This window comes from Dermacentor albipictus, chromosome 8, assembly GCF_038994185.2.
Source record: "Dermacentor albipictus isolate Rhodes 1998 colony chromosome 8, USDA_Dalb.pri_finalv2, whole genome shotgun sequence".
NCBI classification, from domain to species: Eukaryota; Metazoa; Arthropoda; class Arachnida; order Ixodida; family Ixodidae; genus Dermacentor; species Dermacentor albipictus.
The window spans coordinates 130,989,493-131,008,887 of NC_091828.1; the positions used below are offsets into that span (position 1 = coordinate 130,989,493).

The window sequence follows — 19,395 nt, forward strand, 5'->3', positions numbered from 1 at the left end:
ATGCGACAGGCGTCCTCATGGACAGTTCGAGTGCGCTTCTGTCCTGTTAACGTGGAAGAATAAGAAGAACGCGGGAGAGAAATTAATTTAAGGCGCCCAGCCGAGTGCGACGTGCACCAGGGTCTTGTGCTTTTCCTGTAGAAGCTTAATTTCGTTAGACCATCCGAGCCCTTAGGCCTTAAAATAAGAGTCTAATTTGCGTGCATTCGCTTTTGTACACTTCTTGCGTACCGTAACGTGCGACCAATCGCAGCCTAAGTGACGCGCTAAAGCCTCGAAGAGCACAGTGTTTTGGGCGCTCAGTAATTAAATTTGCCGACGGAAGTCTTGCAGGTGGACAGGACATGGTATGAACACAAAGAAAACAGCCCCTAAACCGCCAGTATAATCACGGAATCAAAACGTGTCAGTTCTTGTCTCTGGCTCTTCAATTCAGACGCCAGCAAAGCGACGAACGCTTTGTTGCGCGTGTTGCTTGTGAGGTTTCTTTTGCGTATTTGATCGTTGTTGGCGTGGAAAAGGTGGTATGTGAGTTTATCACGAGGTACAGTGGTAATTATTAAATTTTCTGTGTATGTGAACGTTATTACGGCCCGTGTTATAAACGCCTCTCCAGTTATTTTTTTTTTCTTCTACAAAAATTAAAAGGCTTCGTTGGTACTCAGCTACTTGCAACGTCTGTTGAAACATGCCATTGGTAAGCATCGAATGTTACTACGTATTGTTATTATCAACTCAGCTTCTTGCAACGTCTGTTGAAACCTGCCATTGCTAAGCATCGAATGTTATTACGTTCTAAATTGTACAAAGCAAGTAACGGAACGCTAATCGACGGTTCACTGGTAATCTTGGCTCCGTATATTTAGGTGCGCATTCTGTCGACGCCGACGAATAATGTTCCCGTGTGCACTCTCAGATTAAGTATATAGAGTAGCACTGATGCTCGACACGTTGAGATTCACTGCTTCATTGAAAAGTCACTCCTTGTGCTTGCAGAAGTAATAGGATGTCTCACACTTGTGTTTTGTCGTTACTCCTTATTGAGTTTTAAGTACAATGCTTGATAATTCTGCGCATGAACTTTGGCGCCTTGTGAACAGTGCCTCATGAAGCTGAACTGCATAACAAATGCTACGCTACTTAATGCCACTTCAATGCCAGCTTCAATGTCAGGCACACATTCGCGTGGCACCGACTTACCGTAGTTATACGATCGAACCATTGCTTACTGCGAGGCAATGCTCAACATTGACCTTCGTTTGAACGCTGTTGTGCACCGCTCAGTAGCGGTTCTATTTTTAGAGCGCAGCTCTGGGAAAGCGCGCAACGCAGAACGTTTCCCGCACGCCGCTTCCCGCACAAACCGGTTTTTCTCCCGCAGACAGAGTGCTCTGCCGTCCCGCAGAGCGATGGGTCGGGTACCTATTTTTCCTTGAATTAGGAAGGAACAGCGCCAACTAAGACGATCACAAGAGGGGAGAACGACACAGGACAAGCGCCAACGAAACATATCTTGCACGGCATGTTGATGCAACGATGATGGAAACGATGGCATTCAGTTGAAAATCCGACGAAAGGTTGTCACATAAGAAAGGGCCCTGTGTTTTCGAAACATAGTTCAGGAGAACATTCATTTGGGCTAGATGGTGCATACTTGAATTAGGAAGGAACAGCGCCAACTAAGACGATCACAAGAGGGGAGAACGACACAGGAGAAGCGCCAACGAAACATATCTTGCACGGCATGTTGATGCAACGATGATGGAAACGATGGCATTCAGTTGAAAATCCGACGAAAGGTTGTCACATAAGAAAGGGCCCTGTGTTTTCGAAACATAGTTCAGGAGAACATTCATTTGGGCTAGATGGTGCATACTTGAATTAGGAAGGAACAGCGCCAACTAAGACGATCACAAGAGGGTGCGTGCTTTGTTCGTGCTAGTCTCTCATTCTATTTATCTCCCTCTTCCAGTCTTTCTCTTTTTATTCCCCTTAACCTTTCCCCCCGTGCAGGGTAGCCAACCGGAACGACCTCTGGTTGACCTCCCTGCCTTTCTCTGTATTCCTTTCTCTCTCTCTTTGTGTTGGCTTGGTTGTTTTGTTTCTGACCTCGTATTTTTTTTTTGGGGGGGGGGGGGGAGGGCTTAATTACATTGCTTCCTTTGTTTGGGATTCGAGCCGCCAATTTATGTCGATGTTTGTTTCCGCTTAGCTTTCTTTGTCGCGTTGTTTCTTTAGGAGCGTGCTGTGCTGCGCAGCTGTGCCGTTTCGTGGCTTGCTGTTCTGCTGAAAAGGATAACTTGCCCAAGCGCACATGGGATTTTATAGCTTGTAAAAAAAGTCATCGTCTTAAATCTGTGTAGTTAACCTCCGCGTGATGACAGTCGGTTCATCTGTGGCTCAAAATCGGCTGTCTATGGTGCGACTTTCCCAGCCAATGAATGCAATTCTTTGACTTTGTGTGTGTGTGTGTGTGTGTGTGTGTGTGTGTGTGTGTGTGTGTGTGTGTGTGTGTGTGTGTGTGTGTGTGTGTGTGTGTGTGTGTGTGTGTGTGTGTTTTAGTATGTATCGCATTTAGAGTATGTCAGCGCGCCTGTGACTGCAGTGCGTTCGTGCTCCCCGGTTCTATCGTGCGCTATTTTGGTGGCGTGCACTTGTCGCTGTAATACCGTTTTTTTTTACTTAAAAATGATTAATAGTGATCACTGTCGCCACTTCGTATACGTCGTACTTCATATATGTCGAGGCACTTCGTATGGGTCGAGCTGTGCTCTAATATTTTTTTTGTACGCACGAATCACAAAAGGGAAGAGCTCTTTGATGCGATAACTCGAAGGCGCTGCAGTAGAGGCTCCGGATCATTCGGCTGCCTGCTCGAGTTTCAGTACGGACGGGGGAGGGGAGGATGGGGTGGGGTGGGGGTGGCTCGGGCTGCTTATTATTTGGTTCGAGTTTATTATTGGCGTAAATCCCGTCCCTTTCTGTACACGTAATGAAACATGATCCGCAGTTTCTTATAGACGTATTGACGGCGAGTTTGCGAGAAAAAGAAATTAAGAGCTATACGCGCCGTGGGTCGGCACCAGCGCTCGGTGGAAAGGGCTCGAACTGTAGCGTCACGCGTTCGTACATACATACATACATACATACATACATACATACATACATACATACATACATACATACATACATACATACATACATACATACATACATACATACATACATACATACATACATACATACGCACGCACGTATATACGGGCGCATGAGGTCAGAAAAATAAGTCGTAGCGCAAGGCGCCCGATCTGCGCCAGCGGGGCGAAACGGGGAGAAGCTTCCGGTTTTGCTCGCGTCCCTCGCGTCCGGTTCCACCTCCCATTACGGGAGAGTGTCTCGGCTCCGTCCCTCGGATTTCGCTTCTTCCGCAGCCGGAGTAGCTTGCGAGGCTTCGTCCATGGCTGTGTGGGGGGCCGCCGTCCTGCGAGGCTTCCCTCCTCCCGCCCTGCTTGTCCTGGATGTGTGTGGTGTCAGGATTGGGGGCTCAATCCCTTCGTCCGTGGTCCTTTGCCAAGATTGGAGTACGGCATGAATTCGAAGGTAGCTGGCCCATGCCGTCGTCCAACTTATTTACGCTGAGATCGTTGATGAAGTGAAGAACTGCTTCTCATCGAGAACGAGGAAAAAGGGGTTTATTTACAGAAATTAACTCAGTCTAACATGACTGTTTGAGAAAAGGAGTAACAGTCCAACATGACTGCATGAGAGAAGTGTCTCAGTCTAACATGACTGCTCAAGAGAAGTGTGTCCAACATTCGCACAACCACAGTTTTTATACACTCGATCCGCCGGTCCTACGACGCGGCGGCTGTTCGTTTACACATCACCAACTCGCAGCTGCTCTGAAGACCAGTTTACAGACACAAAGGCACACACATTCCGAAGCCCAAGCGACGGCGTTGAAGGTGGTGCCGTTCCGGAAAATCGACGCCGCTCGAGGGTCGCTCGTTGTTTTGCAACATGCAGAACCGTGAGAGCGCAAAAGTAAGACGTTCCCGCGGTAGCTTCTTCAGGCGTGTCAGATCAGCTCCGCGTTGAGGAACTCTGGAATCATTGTCCCCACACCAAACTCGTCCCGTCACAATGTCGAAGGGGCTGGAGGAAGGCGGCGGATTCCAGCGCAAAGGTCGCTTCTTTGAACGCCTCGCAGCTGCAGCGGCGGAGAGCGGGAGGTGCGCGTCTTGCACCCCTTGTCGTAATCGGGTGGCAAGGTGGCAATCTTGTTGCGCAACCCGCCGTTCTTTACAGTGGATACACGTCCGCGCTTGGCGGCTTCGGGCGGAAGCTCGTTTCGAGCGCCGCGCACGTACCGCTCCGCTTGTGCACTGTGGTGCGCGGCGTGGGGATGCGCGGGGCGCAATATTTATTCGCGCCTCCACCTGACAGGCGGCGCCTGTGCGATACGCATAGAGCGCAGCGCATCTTTCTCCTTCGTCACACCACGTGCGCCACGACCGGTGCGTACATCGCAGCAGCCCTGCAGTGTGCTGCTTGTGAAGCGGCACTATACCCAGCGCGCGCGCCATTTCCTCACGCGTGGCGAAGTCATATGCGCACATGGTCGCTTTCTTCGTTCGTTGTTTCTGTCTCTCTCGCGCGCGCTTTGCGAATGGAAAAATTTGCAATCTGTCCGAGGGTAGCACGAAGCTGCAGAAGAATCGCGAGTGTGTTCCTCAGAAAGAAAGCTTCGCAGTCGACGAAAAATTCGTCCTGCTCAGGGGATCGAACTCACGACCACCTCTTTAACGGTGCGGTCAATGAAGTTAACTGGGAGGCCGGCTGTTCTCAAACGTTTAGCACTTACACTCCGCAAAGCGAGAAACTTGCCCTCGTTTGTGCGGAGCTCTTCACGCTGGTCTCGCAAGGCGTCGAAATAAAGAGAAACGGCTCATTTGCCTTCATCCGTCTTCGGCGCTCAGAAAAAAAAGAGAAGCTATAAGTAAACCAAGAAAAAGCCGAAGCATACTCTGGAAACATTTTCGCGAGACTAGAGGTACCGATGCAGCGAGCTACGAGTTTTCTTTCGCGAGCCTAGTGACTGCAGAATAATAATAATAGAAAAATTACACTGCCGCACGATTCTTTTCATTAAAGTTTATTTTCTTTCTCGTGAGAGTCAGTTCAGCAAGAGGGGGGCGCGGCTAACAAATTCCATCGGCACTATCGTCGCGCTGGCACCGCTGCTATTTAAAGTCGCGAACCGGAAAATCAGCTGAGCTCGACTATTTGCAATGGCTCAAATTTTCTCTAGCATTTTCTGTGTTTCTTCTTTATTTTGGGTTTTCTGTGACCTAGCTTGCCTCTTCTTGGAACTTTTGCTTACGTCCGCTCATGCATGCGTTCGTGTGGTTTTCACATCGGATATTTGGCCCTTTTTCCCGCGCAAGAAAAAATACTGGGCCTGCTGTACGTGCGTGCGTGTTTTGCCTCGTGTGCACCGTGAGAGCGCTCCTGGCACCGTTAATTTCTGTTTGTTTTTATTGCGGACTTCCGCATCTGAGCACAGTTTTGGTGCGCGCTGTGTGTACTCGCTAACTGCGCAAAGATGGGAGGGTTAGTTTTCGTTCCAAGCTGGTCGAATGCGCAAGCGTAAGATAACACTTATTTCTATGGCGTTTTGCCATTTTGCTGTTCGCGAATGGGAAGACAGGAAGGTCTGCAGTCGAAAGCCGCACATCACACGGGAAAAAAATATTGCACCGCGCTAGTACAAAATAAACGGACACTAGAGGAAAATATTCAGTGGATCCAGTTCGGTAAACTAGTCGTCTAGAATGATATAAATTAGCTTTCTGTGCGCGACTATATCGCATTACTGCGTAGCTTACTGCGCTTTACTGCCGTAACGGATAAGTCGTGGTAATTAATTTCCGCGGGATGCCGGTCTCTCTGAATTATCCCTTGCTGACGTCGCATCAGAAGTGCCATAGCTCACAACAGATTGCGCCGCCACTACGATTTTTCATTTTTGTCAATTTCTGGCTTGTAAAAGCTCTGTTCGGGCTACGAATGATGAAGCTCGCTATTACATAAGCCAGATCTTTTAACATAGCTCGGCTTAATCAGTGTCGCTTTCAAGTCCAATCATCCATCGCCGGCTCTGAAGCAACTTACGCTCCTATTACTGCACCAGACGTATCATGACCGCATACATATATATACCGATGGTTCGACCTCACCTACCAGCTCAACTGCCGCATTCGTCGTTCCAGCCAAGAACGTTACAGTTAAATTCAAACTGTCGCACACGACTACATCTACATCGGCAGAACTTGCAGCTCTCCATGCTGGTATGATGTACATCACCGAAGAGCCAACAGAGAAATGGGTCGTATTTTGTGACTCTAAGGCAGCCCTTCACAGCATCCAGTCCGCATTACGTCCCAGAACTTACGAGCAAATGACATCTGAAATCAGGGAACTGCACCACCATGCTCTGGAAAGAGGACACCACATTATATTTCAGTGGATTCCTGCTCACTGTGGCATCGTCGGCAACAACCTAGCTAACAAGGCTGCCCGGTGTGCCCACGAGGATACCAAGACGCGTCCAACACCTTTGGCGAGGTCGGACGCTGCCAGAGAACTTCGCCAACTTGCGCGCAAAAAGTCCCAAGATCTCTGGATTTCAAGTGGCTTCAATTACAGATTACGTAAACTGGACCCCACGCTACGGCTACAACTGCCATCTAGCCTTTCCCGCGGCGAAGCAACCTTGTTGTGTCGCTTGTGGCTGGGAGTGGCGTTTACGAACGCATACTCCTACCGTATGGGAATGGCCGAGAGCCCGATGTGCGACTCCTGTGGGTGCGAGGAGACCATCGATCACCTATTGTGTACCTGCCCTCGCTACGATGTCCAACGCCTCTCTCTGCGGGCAACTTTACGCAGACTGGACTCGAGACCTTTCACCGAGTCAAAGATACTCGGACCGTGGCCACACCCGTCACTGGCTCGAAAAGCGATTCGTGCACTTGTGCGGTACTTGAAGTGCTGGGGCTTAACAGACCGTTTATAGTGTCCTTGTGTATGGTGTCCCTCCCACACGTACTCAGTGTTTACTCTCTCCCTTTCTTCCGCTTTCTATTCCCCTTTCCCCCACCCCCAGTGTAGGGTAGCAAACCGGATGCTGTTCTGGTTGACCTCCCTGCCTTTCCTACCCTTGTTTTCTCTCTCTATCTATCTTGCGGGTCACCCGAACAATAGTGACAGGCGCGACGACAGGGATGCCGCGAACGACATGGCGCGACGACTTGGCAATGGTTCGCGCATGCCGGACACGTGATTCAGCCGTACTATACGCGGGCGCACAAAGCCTCACCCGCTGCGGTGGCTTAGCTGCTGTATGGTGTTGCACTACTGAGCACGAGGTCGCGGGATCGAATCCCGGCCGCGGCGGGCGCATTTCGATGGGGCCGTCTACCTCGTCTACCAGGGGCTCGTTAAAGAGCCCCTGGTGGTCAAAATTATTCAGGAGTCACCCACTACGGCGTGCCTCATAATCGAATCGTGTCATGGCACGTAAAATGTCAGAATTCATTTAATTTCAAAGCCTTGTTTTGAGGAAACATCATAAACTGATCAACCTAATGATGATACTTCTGACAGATGCTTAGAGTTGGCTTAAGTTCCGTTAAAGGCTCTCGTTATAGTTCCTTGGCATAATGGGACCCAACCAATCGTTTACCCGCAACACGCTGCCGAAGTGCCTGTTCCCGCTTAAAACTGACTTCGTTTATTATACTATAAGCTATAGATGCACTACACTACAACGTAGTGCCTTGTATTTGGCTACGTGTGGCGCGGGGTATTCGGCACCAGTGTGTTAACGGTAAATGACTGGTTAGATCCGACAGTACGTTTTACCTATGAATTACAGCGATTAAGGAAGCGGTAGTGCGCTGTAACAGTGCCGCCGACCACTGCCGCCGCTGTCTTCTGGCGGCAAAAGGCTTGTTCCGCGCACTCCGACGTCGGAGCCTTGTTTGTTCTTGTCCCGCAGGGCGCGTGCCTCCAGGAAACGTGCGATCGCATCGGAAACACCGCGAGGCGTTTGCCACCCAACGCCGCGTGCCGCCTTAACGTGCGTGCGCGGAATGCCCGGGAGAAGTCTCGCGGGCATGCCGGCGGGTGGCGAAAGGCCCAAGTAAGGATCCGCCTTGCCTATATGCACCGAAGAGAGTAGGCTGAAGCGTAAGGCCGCATCGAGTGGATGGAAGCTCTCACGCTACCCGAATCGACTTTGTCCGGTAGTTGATCACGTTTCCTGAGGGGGCCGCAAAAGAAACTCGAACAAAACAAGAGAGACGCCGACGAAGGTGAAGAAGCTATATAAAGATTTACGTCTCTGTCTTCACACATGAACCTTGTTCACAACAACACTCACGGCGTTCCGTCTACTTTGTCACATTCGTGGTACGCAACAACCACACGAGATTTCGTCAGTGTGTCGGCTTCATGAAGAAGCTTGTTCCGCAGAGCTGATTTACCTGATCCGCAACTATAGGTGCATGCACTAATGCAGGAGCGATGGCTCGACAGTGGACTACTTTGTTTTGTGTCTCGGTGAACGTCTTGCAACGCGAAACGGTGAGGGACCGGACAAGAAGGCATAGTTTATCTAAACATACACGGACACTTACGTGAGCCGCGGTTCATGCCCGCGCCGGTATACTTTGACCACATATTCGTGTTGACAAGAAAATGTCTGCGCGGTACTGAAGACCCCTTTTCAAGACCAGATACACGCTGTGATTCAAAATTAGCCGCACAAGAACTGCAAGCGACAGCCCACTGTGTGTGGGTTACCTTTCCCCTTTTATGGTATTAACGTGACAAGAATTGTCTCGCTCCCTGCAGCATTATACCGATACTTGCATTCTTCAGCGCATTCGTTTGTGCATAACTCAGCCGGCGTTCTTGGAAAACTGCAAGTTCCAGTTCTGTCTTAAGGTCTTCTCCAACCGAGCTTTTCTCTCGTAAGATGAATCGCGTCTCGCTATATTTTGACGGGATTGACACAGAAATGAGCATTTGCAAATAGGGGCCCATACGCCTGGAGGTCGCCTTCTTGAAACTCGCTCGGCTGCAAAAAGGAAGAAACATTGTTGGCAAACATTGCGAAGGTCGAATGTCTACTTTTGTATTTCCCGCCCGCCGCACAGAAGCCGAATGTATTTCTCGCTGTGACCACAACTGTTATCGTTATTCTGTGGTTGTAGGGGCGACGCGCGCCTATCGACCGACTGAGCGCTATATAGCCACTGCGCTACCACGGCGGGTTATTAGCAGCATAAATTTAAACGCGAACTATTAGAGAACGTCTAGGGTGCATTGTTGTAAGCTTGACTTAAACACTCTAAATTGTACGCCTGGGATTACACCGTGCTTAGAAAAATGCTACGGTGTGGTTGCACTTCCGATGCCTATGTAATTAGGCGCAATAGGTGTCCAGATCACTTTTTATTTTCCTGCTCTGGTTCTACTTACCTCGATGAGTCAACGCTCGTCTGTAGCTTTGGCAAAATTTTGAACGTTACAACATTTTTTTTCACGTTTGATTTGCGGGTGACAATGTCACCTATTGCAACAATGACGCAAGCACGACGGGAGAGAAACACGGACGTGATGGAATCATCATCATCATCGTCGTCGTCGTTGTCGTCGTCGTCATTATCATCATCATATTTGTAAGTCCACTGAAGAACGGAGGTTTCTTCCAGCGATCTCTAATTACACCTGCTTTGGGCTAGCTGATTCCAACTTACACCTGCGAATTTCCTCATATCATCACCCTACTTAGTATTCCGGCGTCCTCGACTGCGCTTTCCTTCCATTGACACCCATTTTGTAACTCTAATGTCATCTGTCATACGCAATACAAGGCCTGCCCAGCTCAATTTTTTTCTCGTAATGTAAAATAATGGATAATGCCACTATCCCTCAAGAGAAAAGTGTATAATAGCTGTGTCTTACCAGTACTCACCTACGGGGCAGAAACCTGGAGGCTTACGAAAAGGGTTCTACTCAAATTGACGACGACGCAACGAGCTATGGAAAGAAGAATGATAGGTGTAACGTTAAGGGATAAGAAAAGAGCAGATTGGGTGAGGGAACAAACGCGAGTTAATGACATCTTAGTTGAAATCAAGAAAAAGAAATGGGCATGGGCAGGACATGTAATGAGGATGGAAGATAACCGATGGTCATTAAGGGTTACGGACTGGATTCCAAGGGAAGGGAAGCGTAGCAGGGGGCGGCAGAAAGTTAGGTGGGTGGATGAGATTAAGAAGTTTGCAGGGACGGCATGGCCACAATTAGTACATGACCGGGGTTGTTGGAGAAATATTGGAGAGGCCTTTGCCCTGCAGTGGGCGTAACCAGGCTGATGATGATGATGATGATGAATGTAAAATAGAATATCGGCTATCCCCGTTTGCTCTCTGATCCACACCGCTCTCTTCCTGTCTGTTAGTGTTATTGTTTCGTTGCACGCCCTTTGTGTGGTCCTTAACTCGTTCTCGAGCTTCTATGTTAGCCTCCAAGCTTCTGCCCCGTAATTTAGCACCGGTAGAATGCAATGATTGTGCACTTTTCTTTTCGACGGCATAATAAGCTTCGAGTCAGGATTTGGTAATGCCTGTCATATGCACTCCAACCCACGATACCCTGTGAGTAATTGACCTAGATAAGTGCACTCCTGCACAGACTCTACAGGCTGACTGACGATCATAATTTCTTGTTCACTTGCCGGGCTGTTGAACATTACCTTTGTCTTCATTTTAATGTTCAAGCCCTCTATTACGCTTTCTCTGTTAAGGCCCTCAATCATTTGTTGCAATTCATGCCAGTGTTGCTGAACAGGACAATGTCATCTGCAAAGCGAAGGTTGCTGATATATTCGCCCTTGATCCTCACTCTCAAGCCTTCCCAGTCTATTGAATACGTCTGCTAAGCTTGCAGTGAATAGCATTGGAGTCATTGAGTGTCCTTGGCCTAATCCCTTTTTGGGCAGGCAAGGAAACGCGATTTCTCCTGTGCTTATTCACTTCGACAGAATACTGAGCTACAATTTCAATACGTGAGTAGCTGTCGCATGTGCATTCTCTTTTGGTCAGTCCTCCATCTGCAAACGCTATTGGCGACGAGTCGCCATCTGTCGGAAGCACCTCGCTTGCGTAGTATGAGGGATAATAACGAGGCGCGCTCCTCGTAGGTTTGGCTGTCAACGCTCAATAAGAACAGCATGCGGGAGTCCTCCCGGACATTTGTGTAAGTATCCTCGACATGACAGAAGTTCTTATTGTGAAAATAATAACCTTGGGCAAATAGAAAGCACAGAATCGTTTACAGACACCATATCCTTACCAAATAGGTACAGTGAATTCCCACTGCGCGCGGTCGCCGCGATGGAGTCCCCCGAACCGGTTTATTCCGTGAAAGGTAGGCAGTCGCTGAGAGCAAACTATGTGAAATATGTTCCTGTACTGGGCTCTTTGTGTAACGGAGCGGAGCATAACAGAACGAAGCCTCAGTGCAGCGATCACGCGGGTTCGTGGCGACCGACTGCGTGCCTGCGCGTATGTCGGCGCACAGTGTTTCGCTTTTGCTGCGAGCACGTTTTCCAACCGTGCCGTGAGCTTCAGGCCGCAGCATCTGAGCATTTGACTGTTCACAAGAAACCAATGTTGCGTGGACGTTGTCACAGCTGTTCAAAAATATTTTCGTTATATCTAGAGACGTCGACGCCTACGGCAACTTTTGATATGCTGTCGGGTCGATCAATTCTTCTTCTTCTTCTTCTTCTTCTTCTTCTTCTTCTTCTTCTTCTTCTTCTTCTTCTAAATTCTTGGACGTTTTAATATCGTGTCTCAAGTTTCATCGCATTGTATGTCTATCGGTCTGCTCAGCGAACAATTTTCTGCTGCTTATTTTTCTTAATCCAGTACATTCAATGTTCGGTGCTAAGACAAACCTGAGCATATGCCATGGCTTTTTTTAAAAATAAGTTTCTTACCGTTCCCTTTCCGTCCAGTATACTCTCCAGTATCTGGCATCAACAAGTTCATAGGCCAAGCCGTCGTGACATTAGCCTGGCAGCGAGCGCGGGCGAACGTCTCAGTGCGCGTTTTCTACTACTCATCGAACATCGCAGTCCAGGCGCCGTAGCAGAAACATTCCTCGCGTCTGTGCTTACTGCATACCAAAGTTGTCAGAAACATTCCTCGCGTCTGTGCTTACTGCATACCCAAGTTGTAGCCGATAGATGTTTGCCTCTTCTAAGTTTCGCGAGCCAAGCTTCACGCAGCTTCTCCTGCGGGCTTCGTCGCGTACGTCCGGCACTGCGGCACCGGTCAGTAGCCTAACCACGTTGGGCGCCTTCAAAGGGAGCCACTACCTATTATAGTGCTTTCAAGTGTTTGTCAAGCAGACACCCGAAGCGGGTAAGCGTCCTCACTTGATCAGAACCGCAGCGCAGGTGCGACTTCAAACTTTCGTTTTCAGCTTGCTTTGGCGCTTCGGAAGCAGCCGACGCGGCCGCTGTGTCCACGTGACCCCTCATATCACGTCACGCCGACGGCAGCGCCAGCTTTTCCAGTGGTGGAGCTCGTCCCCAATAGCCATGGTCCCTGATATGGCTTTGGTGTTCTTGAGTACGTGGTGGGGCGTTTCATTCCTGAAGCGGCTGCAGCTTTTCGGCGGAGGCACAACGACGGAAGTATGTCCGCGAGGCCAATGGAGTGCACGCGTTTGCAGTGAATCCGGAGCCTTTCGCAGCGTGTAGCTCGCCCACTCATTAGCCTCGCTCACTCACGCGTATTGATTAGCTCGCTTAGTCAATCCGTCGGTCGATCAAAAGTTGCCGTCTTCACACCATACTTGGCGGGGGCGATTATGTATCGTCGGCTATCGCAACTGCTCACGAAAATTCTAACCTTGCGATATACGGCTTTGCTTGTTATAGTTTGAAAGCACGCACACGAAAAGAAAAATGTTAACTAGGAGCACCAGTTTACTGATCAGCAAGTTAACCTGGACTGCTCACTTCGCCGCAGGCTTTGCAGTCTCCGGTGCCAACATCATCGCCCATGGAAGAAAGAGACACCGCGTGTCTTGATGCTTCCGTCTCGGTATCTAAACGTGACTTTGCGAAGCAAACATCCCGTCGAAACATGCGATGCATCTTTCATCTGCGCTGGTCACCTTTGTTAAACAAGCACGGAATCGCAGAGTCATCGCGCTCTTTTCATTTCTAATTAATCGTCGGGTGTGGGGCGCGCTATGCATTCTGTGTTTAAATCTATTGTCAACACAACTTTTGGTATGCATGGAAGGCACATACACAAACCGCTCAGTGATTCGGAAGATGCTATGAGAGCTCAGACATTTCGCGATAGTATTTTTGTAATATCTTGTCACAACGTTTCTCGGCGTACATTCAGGTGTAGCAATTACAAGTTTTAATGAGGCAGCAGGCGCATGGGAGTTATAGCTGGGACAATGACGTTTGAGGCGCTAAGGTTCCTGCATTCGTATATAAGTCACTGGCTTGTTGAGCAGCGTGCATTTTCGAGCTGTGTCGACCAAGCTTTGACATTGCTTCTTGCAAACAAACATTCTTTGCAATCTTTCAACACAGGGCCCTTTTGATGCAGGCGAGAATGCCTCGCAACGCGTCGTCTGCTTACCGTTCTCCACAGCAGACGACGCGGACGCGTGTATGCAGCACAGAAAAACGTATGCTGCTTTGATATACACCACCTCTCTCCTGATTGCCCAAAGCCTGTTCTTGCTTGCAACGTTGCTGAGTGGTTGGTTGTTGCTACCCAAGCTGCGGACGTGGGCGCATCAAACATTTGTGGACTGGCGCATTCCGACGACCGGGTGTACGCGCTTGGAAGTATGGCTCCTTGTGCGAAGCGAGCTGGCATCTTGGTCCGGGGTTGCCAAGGCAACGCCGACACCGTGCTTACCGATGCGTTTATTAAAGATAGATGCATTGTTTTCCGGAAAGGAAACCTCCCGTTACGCGTCTATCCGAATTTCGCGAGGTCCCGATGTCGCAGTGTTTGCTTTCTAGAGATTTCTTCTGATTTCGTCCGGGATTCGAGAGAGACTGCGCTGCCGCATATAGTGCTTCGCTTGCATTGACCAGCTTGCATTCTTTGTTTCCTTTCTGCTTCTGAGAGCAGCGAATGCACAGACGGTTACGTATGCGGTGCTCTGGTAATGATGATGATGAACTTCTCTCAACGCTCGCACGCACTAAGGCCAAGAATCAGGCGGCAGGAGGTGGCCAAACGAGATTTTATTTTCTGCTTCTTCTCCCCTCCCCGTATATGAGATACTTACCCTTATATGTTGTAGCGTTGTCGTAGAAATTTCTTTTTATGTTCGCAATATTTCTCTGCAAATTGGTAATCTTTTCTGCCGAAAAAATTGTCCTGTGGATATTGTTATCAAGACTTCTGACAGAGCCCCCCGTGATTCTACTCGGAAACTGCAGACACCTAAGTAATGTATACAGGCCTGCTTTTAAAGCAGCTATTGCTTCTCTTAGCTCTCCGAAACATGGAAATATTTGTGCAAAGTGTCGTGTGTAAGCGGAGACCTCAAGTGCTAACGTGCTGTCTCTCTATTCTGCTTCGCAGGTGAGTTTCCCTTTCCGGACGTCATCTTCCCCGAGTCGTGGTGGAACGTGAGTTTTGACAAGTGAATGACCTCTGGTGAACTCAAAAGAACTCGGCTGCTGGTTGGCAGAGTTCATTGACATTTTGCATTGACGTGTCTTCAAAGGGAAAGAGAGAGAGAGATAACAAAAAATTTCTGCACGCGTGACGCCTAAACTTACTTATCTCTATGTCTAATTGATTGATCACTGTACATTTACTTTCCAGAGCTGTCACCGTAGCTGCAGGAAATTTTCTGTAGTAAAATTCGGCTATAAAGCACTCGAACACAATGATCTACTCACTTTATCGAACTAGCAGACCGGTGTACGCGCCTCCATTGCGACAAATCTATTTATGAGTACGTAATTGGGAGTAGGCACCTTTTGCGACGCGTGTTGGCGGCGATGGTCGCATGGTTAAAGCGCTTCAATTTGCGATCACGCTGTCAGCCTTGCTGGTGAGTTACTGATTAGCAAAAAAGAGAGGAGAAAAAAAAAAGAAGAAACGGGAATTAGTGTGCCGCGGTGTCGCCTAATGTAGCGCGCAACAAAACAATGGACCTGGAACAACAGCGTTTGCCGTGTTCTCCGTTCGTTGTTTTGTTGTGTCGTGGTGACTCTGTGAAGAAGAATACGCGCCTCGCGGCACGGCCGCACCGCCAACGCGCGGCTCGGCTCGCGCTGTTGATTGGTGGCGTCTTTTTGGACAGTGCTTCGGGCTGTCTCGCCGTTCCCGGTCGCTGTGCCTTTGCATGAGGAGCCGCCAATAAACCTCTCCTCAACTTTAAAGTTTAATCAGACTGGGTCAGTGAGCGTGATTCTCCTTACTATAGTTGTGTGCTGCACTAAATCATGGCTCTGGATCTCTTGCTTCAGGATTGATCGCGGTCAGCTACTTAAAAAGTCATTCAGTACCACTGCCTTCTGTGTCGAACAGTATGCCGCATTGCGGAAGCTATGCAGAGAAAGAAAGAAAGAAAGAAAGAAAGAAAGAAAGAAAGAAAGAAAGAAAGAAAGAAGGTAAAATCGGGGTGCACGCGCGCAGTCGGCACCGCGCAGTGCTTTGGTGTGCCTCGAGCACGGGCCAGCCGCTGTCCTCGTGTCGCTTTCCGGCGCACTGAGACGACCGGTTGACACAGTCCACGGTCCGTGCCACGTTACAACCGCCCCGTCGCTGCAGTTTGTAGTAGTTCCAGTAGCTGTACTAACTACTACTACCGCTGCTGCTGCTGCTGCTACGAATGATCAATCAATCAATCAATCAATCAATCAATCAATCAATCAATCAATCAATAAATAAATAAATAAATAAATAAATAAATAAATAAATAAATAAATAAATAAATAAATAAATAAATAAATCACCCATGTTTATTTAACGTGTCCAGGAACAACCTTGTGGTCTGAGTGCTGGCTTACGGTAAAAAAAAAAAACATACAAGTACAAATGCAGGAATAAAGAGAACATGAAATAGAAAGCGACAATTATGAAAAGTAAGTTTACTGTGAACAAAAGCCTCGGTAACTCACAAAAGAAAGGTGGAGAAAAAACACGAACAATGTGTGAGACTTAATAAAAATAAATGAATCCAGCCAGTAGAATATGTACCCAAAAAAAAAAAAGAAAGCATGGCGTTTTAATACTGGAGCACAGGTAACCTAGCAAAAATATATAGTGCAGCTTTGAAAAAAGAATGCAAAGGTAAAAGAAAAATATGCATGCACCGAAAAGTCATTTGGGCATAACATTAGCAAACAACAAAGGATATGGAAAGTTGCTAAAGCAAGCTAATATCTATCGTCAAAGGTAGGGTAAACCGAAAATGAACAGAAGATTAGTGAGCAAGTACAATTAAAAAAAAAAAAGCTGTACAGCTGAAGACGCCAACGTAAGTGAAAATTTAAAAAAATGGCTGTGGCTTAGGTAAGGTTAAGCCCAGGATGCGAAGCATACTAGCCTTTATTTTAGTTGTTGAACCACTGTTTAGCCTGGTGAACTGCTGTTGCTTGGCTATATTTGGTTCGGCTAGACGAAGAAACAACTCATGCATTACTTCTTCGCCTTCAAGAGTGGAACGCGACAGCGTTCCCGTCGACCCGCCAAGGGGTGTAAGACAATGGGCTACAGGGCAGCGACTACGCGCCCCGCATTGGACGCGGTGAGCGTCGAGCAAAGCAGCGGTCGGCGCGGCAACGAAATGTGCGCCTGAGCAAGAGACGCACGCCTTAGAAACAGCGCGTTTCTAAGGCAACACCGCATTCACTAGAGGCGCTTTTGTACCGCTTTGAAGCGTTGTACTCGTGGCTCAGTGGTAGCGTCTCCGTCCCACACTCCGGAGACCCTGGTTCGATTCCCACCCAGCCCGTCTTGCAAGAGTTGAGCCAAAGCCACTTCTCCTCTGTCGTGACGTCACGGTGTCACGTGATTTCATGGTCACCGCCGCGCCTGAGGAGCTGGGTTGAGCCCTCGTAATATGCTTCGCATAATATTAGTGGATGAGGTGTAGAAGAGGGAGAAACGAACGGAAGGGTTTATCTTTTTTTTTTTCCCCATGCGGTAGTTCTTCTCGGTGTTGCTATATACCAAACCCGAAAAGTAGCCAAACTAGTAAAGGACACGCGGAGAGAAACCTTTTGCAGCCATGCGGGCACTGTACGAGCCCGGTCTGGAAACCCTGGCTCCTGCGACTCTTTCGCAAGAGCTGCCGTCACTGCCTACAGCTACGAAAGGCGTTCGAAGAGTCTGCGGTTGGGCAGCAAGAAACAGCGCGGCGCTGCAGGGGTTTCATGCTGTTCACGCTCTTCTACTTTTCCATGTTAGTTCAGCGCTTTATTCTTCTTTATTGAATTTATTTTTATGTCTGCCATTTGTGTACCGGGTAACCCGCGCGCCTTCGGGTACAATACGTGAAATTAATGAGCCGCGTCACGCATAAACCGACCTGTCGGAAGCCTGCGGCCCCTCAAGCGATATTACCGCACTTGGTAATTTTCTATTTTATTTCTTTCTGTTTTCTCTGCCCTCCCATCTGCAAAATTCTGCGGAGAGCTATAAGGAAAGAAGGAAAGAAGCTCCTATTGTGGCGACCATTTCGCTATTGTGTGAATATCGGGGAGCGGCTCCGAGTTTGCGGCTTGTAAAGCAGTCTCCGGAGGAAAATTTGCTGCGTACCGCGTCTCGAAAAGTGGCCCGCCGTTGTGTTCTCCCTTCTTCCCCTCTGTCCTGACTACCTTCTCGCTCCCTTCCACCTGATTGGCTACCGTTGGAGGCGTGTTCGTCTTCGTCACATATGTTGCGCTGTATCCGCCGGTTCGTCGCTCCTGCTGCGAAAGTAAGTAAAAAAGTGAATTGAAGCTTTCGCGGCGCTCTACAATGCACGTCGGCCTTTCAATAGCTTGAAAAGTCCTAAATGAAACTAGTTTCGGAAAAGTCGCGGCGCTCTTTTGAATTTCACGTATGCCCTGCCTACATGCAGTTTTCAGCCGGTGAGGTGGGATAAGTGCGTTGGTATATAGCTCACTCGTGCACGCAGTTTCGGAAAAACTGCTCACATGTCGGGCCGTATACAACTTTTATACAGATCTGCATGGGCCTCTAACAGTTAATTGTCTCTAATACTTAGGGTTATGTACAGGGTGTGTTTTTTTTAGCTGCACCAAATTTTTAAAGTTAGGAAAATATAGATCACAGTAAAATTATGCTTTCCATTCGAGTGTACGGATGGGTACCCTCTAGACACAGAGATATTTCCGCAATTATGTGGGTAATTAGCGAAGTTGCGGTAACTATCTAATTATCAACAGTACGGGGCTACAGCAAATGAGTTGCAGACACACAAACACAAACAACACTTTGAAGCAAATGAGTACTTTGTGGCCCGTCCTCGGCACTACCTATCCCAACAATCAAATTTTGAATAGCGGATTTCGTGTGGGAGCTACGCGAACAATTAATTCCCCTTGGCAGGCTCCTTGAAACCGAAACTGGCTGGAAGAAGAGCGTCTGTGTCGTCGAGATCGCTCCGCCCCCCACACACACCTTTCGTCACGTGTCCGAGGTCACTACCCGTCCGGCCCCGCGAGCAGCTGCGTTATCTCCTTGTTGTCTGCGGCGTTGGCCTAGCGCTTCAGTGCCGGCGGGCCGCCAAATTCACTTCATCTTGTATGCCAAATCCGCCAAAACCCTTCGTCCTCTCTCTCTCTCTATATATATATATATATATATATATATGTGTGTGTGTGTGTGTGTGTGTGTGTGTGTGTGTGTGTGTGTGTGTGTGTGTGTCTGCAAAAAGGTTAGAAAAACAAAATGCTTTGTAAGTAGGGGCAGTAGTGGTGGTCTAAGTAGTGGTGCGAGCGTACCACTCATTGTGCTTGTAGGGTTTAACAGATATACTACATCAGAAAATAACGCGACGCTATAGAATGCCATTACAGGCGCTCTCCGGTGCTCGGTACTGAGCGTTGTACGGCGCTCCGACGCGATTCCACAAGGACGGGCGTGTTCACGGGTTCCTGATGCGAATTGCTTCTTCGACTCCAGCGCAACATTCTGAAATAAAGTGTGGAAAGAGGCCTTATAGAAATTAACTTAGAGTGTTTGTAGATCGTCGGTAGTATTCTTGCACGTCGCTTTGCCTTCTTATGGATACGTACTTTTTGCT

General features: G+C 48.5%; 2 protein-coding genes across 6 annotated transcripts in view; both read left to right on the plus strand.

Annotated features, from left to right (window-relative positions):
- Window positions 1-14,867, plus strand: part of LOC139048699 (WAS/WASL-interacting protein family member 3-like) — a 227,648-nt gene extending 212,781 nt beyond the window's left edge. The window contains exon 5 of the mRNA XM_070523195.1: window positions 14,712-14,867. Coding sequence (XP_070379296.1) covers window positions 14,712-14,762 — 51 coding nt within the window. The 3' untranslated portion in view covers window positions 14,763-14,867. The remainder of the gene's footprint in view (window positions 1-14,711) is intronic.
- The window catches only part of LOC135898265 (RNA binding protein fox-1 homolog 3-like), a 571,669-nt gene that overhangs the window by 342,443 nt on the left and 209,831 nt on the right, over window positions 1-19,395 (plus strand). The gene's annotated exons all lie outside the window — the stretch shown is intronic.